The 6,796-nt window shown below is 42.7% G+C and overlaps 1 protein-coding gene and 1 pseudogene across 2 annotated transcripts in view; one reads left to right on the forward strand and one right to left on the reverse strand.

Moving 5' to 3' along the window:
- CLCA4 (chloride channel accessory 4) overlaps positions 1 to 6,325 on the reverse strand; it is a 34,098-nt gene extending 27,773 nt beyond the window's left edge. Inside the window, exon 1 of one of the 2 annotated variants that reach the window (XM_011956084.1) lies at positions 6,060 to 6,325. In XM_011956084.1, the coding sequence (XP_011811474.1) occupies positions 6,060 to 6,218 (159 nt within the window). In that variant the 5' untranslated portion in view covers positions 6,219 to 6,325. The remainder of the gene's footprint in view (positions 1 to 6,059) is intronic. The other variant, XM_011956085.1, reaches the window with a different exon arrangement.
- LOC105521773 lies at positions 447 to 1,149 on the forward strand (annotated as a pseudogene).
- Positions 6,326 to 6,796: the final 471 nt, after the last annotated feature.

A 6,796-nucleotide genomic window follows, 5' to 3' on the forward strand; every position in this document is an offset into this window, starting at 1 on the left:
AGCTGGCCTCAGAACTTTGAATAATAGGGATGACATGTTGGCCAGGCTGGTCTCGAACTCCTGACCTCAGGTGATCCACCCGCCTTAGCCTCCCAAAGTGCTGGGATTACAGATGTGAGTCACCACGCCTGGCCGACACACCAACTTTTTATGGGAAGTAAAACTATGGCGAGTTTCCTAAGCAGAGTTGATTGTTTTAAAAGGGTAAAGGAGGCCCCGCGCTGGCGGGCGCTCCTCCCTCCGCGGCGGGAAGTGGGCGGCAGTGGCGGTGGCGTCAGCTGAGCAGAGGACCCAGAGAGCAGCCTCGCGGGTCAGACAGGATCGTCGTGTCAAAGGCTTCGACAGCCTGCTGGAATAGAGGATCTCTGCTGCCTCTCCTCTTCTGTGGCTTTCTTGTGGGCTGCACGAGACGGCAGGACCCAGATAACTGTTCTCTCAAAGACACAATGTTTGCACGAGGACTGAAGGAGAAATGTGTTGGCCACGAGGAAGACGTGGAGGGAGCCCTGGCCGGCTTGAAGACTGTGTCCTCATACAGCCTGCAGCGGCAGTCCCTCCTGGACATGTCCCTGGTGAAACTGCAGCTTTGCCACATGGAGCCCAACCTGTGCCGCTCAATCTTCACTGCCAGCATGGTCCGGCAGATCCAAGAGGAGATGGGACGTGGCGCTCAGTGGCACCCCAGGCTACAGGGCGGGCGCCGCTCGACCGCTTGGTCTTCATGGAGATCCTGTGCCGCGCGGCGTGGGAGCAGGAGGGGGCACGTCCTGCCTCTAGCTTGGGAGACGGCCACGCACAGGGCCCAGTTTCTGACCTTTGCCCAGTCACCGCAGCACAGATGCCGAGGCCCCTGTAGAGGAGCGTCTGGGAGATGGATGGCCCTCAAGAAAACAGAGGAAGCTTTCACAAATCACTCGGATCAGGTATTTGAAACGCTGGAGACTAAAAACCCCGGCTGCAGGGAAGAGCTGTTTTCAGGCGTGGACAGCCCCTACTACGACTTGGACACAGTACTGACAGGCATGATGGGGGGTGCCGGGCCGGCCCCTGTGAAGGGCTCGAGAGCTTGGCTCCGGCCACCCCGGGCCCCAGCTCCAGCTGCATCTGGGCGAGCTGGACCACGTGGTGGAGATCCTGGTGGAGACCTGAGCCGGAGCCCTAAGCGCTCGCAGCTGTGTCTGACGCGTGAACACGTGAGCAGTGGCTACTGCAGAGGGTGCGCCTGCAGCCAGCGGCCCAGCCTTGATGCCTTGTCTGCTGATTCTGAGAAATCCCAGAACAGATCATAACCAGCGGGGTCTGCAACCCCAGGCCCGTCCCACTCACTTCCCCGCTGCGGAGGGCCAGGCAGAGAGACAGCAGTTCTCCTGAAAGACACCTCCTCTCTGGGCTGTTCCTGACGTCGTTACAGCCCTGGGCCCCTCGTCTCTCTTTGTATCCCCCACTGTAGAGGACGGCGAGCCACAGCTGTATCAACCTCCTTTATATTTAGACAGGTGAGTTTTTTACAATTCAGTTTCAAGTGTTTGGAGCAATACTTTGTCTTAAGATATATATTTTTAAACGTTTCACACCTTATGTCTGTAGATTGTTTCAGTTATTTTCTTAGAAGTATTTTTTTTTTTATAGATATTCTTTGCTGCGACATTAGAACTTTTTTAGCCTGAACAATTGTAGTTGGTGTGTTTCATTTTTTTCAGGTTTAAATAAGAGATTTTTTTTTGCAGTGAGCATCACTACGGTACTTGTAAACAATGTGAATGTATCATGTTTTACTTTAAACGTGTGTGCAATACTTCTCCATTATGTTCTGTACTACCGTGAGACCCGGGTGAAAATCAAGAACCGCACACAGCTACTACACTTTTTTTGTCATTAGAAAATCTACAGAGAGAGCCACACCTTCCTAGACTTGAGCATAAATAATGGAGATTTTATTTACGTCTATTTACATGCAAATGTCATTGAAGACAAAGGTCAAATATCTGTCTGTTTGGAGATCACGGGCACCAGTTGGTCTTCAGGGACCTCAGAGACCCTCCGTGGTGCCTTCTGACAGGCGGTGTTCCTAAAGGTCTCCCATCAGCCCAGACACCTGCCCTGGGTGAGGAAATAACACTGCTACTGGATTAGAAATGCCTGTGCTGCTCTGTTAGTTTGGTGCTGGAACACAAGGTCAAAGTTTGGCTGAAGTCTAGAATGAAAGAAATCTGAATCCCTGTCATTCATGGCCCCTTGATCTGTAGGGTCATAGGTGCTGCCGCAGGGAGTGAGCTGGGGGTGCCTGCAAACTTCCTTTCCTGCCCCACCTCACCCCACTTGTGTTTCCTGTTTCTCATGCTTTTTCTAACTTCCTCACCCCTTAGCCAAAAAGGTTTGTTTTCTTTTGTGGATATAGCTATTCTTAAATATCAGTGATGTAAACCTCACTTTATTAAAAAATTATCCAGCAAAACAAAACAAAACATAACAAAAGGTAAAGAAAAGAGACAAGGCATAAGGATTTTTAAAGTTTTGGGTTTTTCAAAAGCAAGAATTGAAATAAAAATAACATAATGAATGAATATAACAATGATCAGCTAAACTATTAATATTTGGTACACGAACTCATTTTGGATAAAAACTGAATTTTCTTAAACATTAGTAAAAGAGGCTGGGTGCGGTGGCTCACACCTGTAATCCCAGCACTTCGGGAGGCCGTGGCGGGTGGATCATGAGGTCAGGAGATCAAGACCATCCTGGCTAACACAGTGAAACCCCGTCTCAACTAAAAATGCAAAAAATTAGCCGGGTGTGGTGGTGGGCACCTGTAATCCCAGCTACTCAGGAGGCTGAGGCAGGAGAATGGCGTGAACCCAGGAGGCAGAGGTTGCAGTGAGCCAAGATCACACCACTGCACTCCAGCCTGGGGGACAGAGCGAGATTCTGTCTCAAAAAAAAAAAAAAAAGAAATAGTCCCTCCCTAGATCTTATTATCTCATGAGGAATATAAGGATGAAAGGCACTTCTTTTTTTTTGAGACAGAGTCTTGCTCTGTCACCCAGGCTGGAATACAGTTGCGTGATCTTGGCTCACTGCAACTTCTGCCTCCTGGCTTGAAGCGATTCTAACTCTGACTGTGATGCTTAATATGATCTTAGAAAAATCATTTATTTTTTCGGACCCCTGGTTTTCTCTTCTGTAAAATGTGGATTATAGTATTTCACAGCGTTTCTTGAAGATATTAAATGCGAAGATTTTGTGGAGGGCTGGGAGAAACGTCAGAAAACATTGTAAAATCTGGGCATGTCTGTAAACAATTGAATTTCTGCTTGTACTTATAGAGGACCATGTGTACAAAATTTTTGCCCATCCAAGTAATTCTTTCAATAGTGATTTCTGAGTAAAGGAAAATTTGATACTGATTTACTGTCCTCTGGACACTGAAAACCTATCATTCAGAATAAGCTGCATTAATTGCTCTTTAAACATCTTTAGTAAAATGAATTTTTATCTTCTCATGAAATTTAAAAGGTACCTCTAAGCAAATATCTCTGTGATATAACAGAGTTTATAGAGAGTGAGTGACAAATGGCAGCCACAAAATCACTTGATTAAAACTTAGGTCATGCCTATCACCTTCTGCTGGATAATTAAAACATGCAAAAGTCACCCATGAGCAACAGAACACAATAGTGGACAAATTAAATATAAGGAATTAGTATATGTTGTTATCAGGGACAGGGAAAAATAATTTACATGGCTGCACCACTAAACTCTATATTACATAGAATGTTATATTTGAAAGAAACAGAAATCAGTGTCCTTGCTTTAGTCCTGGAGACTTTCTCTTCTCCATCTGTAGAAAACCTGGTTATCTACACCCAAATTTTCATTCCTTCATCATGAATTCAGATCTACATGGATGTTTCAGAAGTGACATAAATTCCAAAAGCCCCAACCAACTAACTCTTGATTTTCCAAATGCCAAATTTTCTCCACTTGCAGTCTTCCCCTTCTCAACTGATGACAATTTCATCCTTCCAAGTGTTCAAGCAAAACTCTTGAATTCTTCTTTGATTCTTACTGTATTTCCTTCCTACCCTCACCTAGTTTTCAATGGGCTCTTCTCTCACTCATCTTAGGTCTCTGCTGACACATCATCAGTGAGGTCTTCCCTGACTTCCCTACATGAAACAGCAACCCACATTCTTCCCCAACCCAGCCCCACCTAACACTCCATATCCCTCTTCCTGATTTGTTTTACTCCACAACCACCTACTACCTTCTGACCTGTGATCCATTTACTTATGAACTATGTCTTTGGAAAGAAGATACACTGCATGGTTCCAGAGGCTTTTAAAAAATTTTACTGCTCTTCAGCATGTCATAAACATTCAATAAAGAGTATTTTAAAGAACAAATGAGTCCAACTGCTAACTTACAGATCAAGAAACTCAGCGTTAGGAGCCCTGTGCCTTGTCTTCTGTCTTGTGGTAAGACAGTGCAGAACCCTGTCTAAAACCCTCATCTCCCTCTGCCCATTACCGTATTGTCCTCACTGCACCACACTGCTTTTAACTTCCTGAAGGACTCAGAAGTTTCCATAGTAATTATTAACTATTAACTTTGTTTTCTTCTCCATAATTCAAACAGAAGACACCCCAATTCTTTTTTTTTTTTTTCAGAGACTGAGTCTTGCTCTGTTGCCCAGGATGGAGTGCAACGGCATGATCTCAGCTCACTGCAACCTCTGCCTCCCAGGTTCAAGCAATTCTCCTGCCTCAGCCTCCCGAGTAGCTGGGACTACAGGCATGTGCCACCACGCCCAGCTAATTTTTTGTATTTTTAGTAAAGACGGAGTTTCACCATGTTGGCCAGCCTGGTCTCAAAATCCTGTCCTTATAATCTGCCCGCCTCGGTCTCCCAAAGTGTTAGGATTACAGGTGTGAGAGCCACCGTGCCTGGCCGACATCCCAATTCTTGGGAAAAACATTTGCTAACTATTCATCCAACAATGGATTATTATCCAGAATACACAAGAAACTCAAAAACCTCAAAGACAAAGTGAAAATAATAATAATATTTTAAAATGGGCAAATGATCTTAATAGACATTTCTCAAAAGAAGAAAAACAAATGTCCAACAAGTATATGAAAAAGTGCTCAGCATTACTAATCGTTAGGGAAATGCGAATCAAAACCAGAATGAGACACCATCTCAGCCCAGTTGGAATGGTTATTATCAAAAAGACAAAAAAAAAAGTGCTGGCAAGGATGTGGAGAAAGAGACCTATCATATACCATTGGTGGAAATGTAAATTAATACAGTCATTATGGAAAACAGTATGGATGTTCTTCAAAAATCTAAAAATAGAATGACCACATGATTCAGCAATTCCACTAGTGGGTATATATCCAAGGGAAAAGACATCAGTCTTCACTTCCATGTTTATTGTAGCACTATTCATGATGGCCAAGATGTGAAGTCAACCCAAGTGTCCGTCAACAGATGAATGGATAAAGTGTGGTATATAAACACAAATGAATACTATTTAGTCACTGAAAAAAAATGAAATTGCTTCATTTGTGACAGCATGGATGAGTGTGGAGGACATTATGTTAAGTGAAATAAGCCAGGCACAGAGAGAGAAATACCACATGTAGGAACTAAACCAGGGTATCTTCCAGAGATAGAGAGTAGAATGATACTTATCAGAGGCTGCAAAGGATAAGGGAGGGAGGGGAAATAAAAAGAAGTTGGTTAATGTGTACAAAAGCACAGTTATATAGACGGAATAAGTTCTAGTATTTGATAGTACAATAGGAAAATTAAAGTTACTGATAATCTGTTACGTATTTCAAAATAGCTAGAAGATAAATATTATAATGTTCCCAACACAATGCAAAGATAAATGTTTGAGTTGCTGAATATGCTGATTACCCTGATTTGATCTTTACAAATTGTATACATGTATGGAAATATTACTTTGTGCGCCATAAATAGGTACAATTATATGTCAATTAAAAATAATAGTAAAAACCTAAAAATTAATGAAAGATATTCCATTTTGTTCTTACCTGTATTTGTTCAATTATTTTTTCATCTTCTGGCACGCTAGGATCTATCACAATGATAATATCTTCAAAACCATTATTATTCAGCCTAATGAAGGAACTATTTGACCAGTGCAGCAGGCACAGAACTAAGAGGGAAACAAAACCTCTGAGTAACCACATTGTTCCTCTCTAGTTACTTCTGGCCCAAATGCTGGTTTGTTCAAGAGGCTTTTCTTCTCTTTCTCTTTATATATATGTTCCTAAAACTTATCAATATTGGCTGACTATAGGATGTTGACTGTATAAAGGTACATTACGTGGGGAAATACATGACTAATTCACATAATTGTTTAATTATATGTTATCATAAAAGTGACTAAGAGTCAAAATCAGATCATTTTATAAAATGCATTGCACGTTTTCCTCTTGGAACACATTGTCTTTGTTGTTGTCATTGTTGATATTCTAAGGGCCCCTTGACAGCAGGGGTTTTTTTTTTTCCAATAGGTTTTTGGGTAACAGGTGGGGTTTGTTTACATGAATAAGTTCTTTAATTATAATTTCTGAGATTTTGGCGCACCCAACCACCCGAGCAGTGTACACTGTACCCAATGTGTAGTATTTTATCCCTCACCCCCCACTCTTTACCCCAAGCCTCCAAAGTCCATTGTGTCATTCTTTTTTTTTTTTTAATTTTTAATTTTTTTAAATTATACTTTAAGTTCTAGGGTACATGTGCATAACGTGCAGGTTTGTTA

This window comes from Colobus angolensis, unplaced genomic scaffold (genome assembly GCF_000951035.1).
Source record: "Colobus angolensis palliatus isolate OR3802 unplaced genomic scaffold, Cang.pa_1.0 Scaffold41, whole genome shotgun sequence".
Classification (NCBI taxonomy): domain Eukaryota; kingdom Metazoa; phylum Chordata; class Mammalia; order Primates; family Cercopithecidae; genus Colobus; species Colobus angolensis.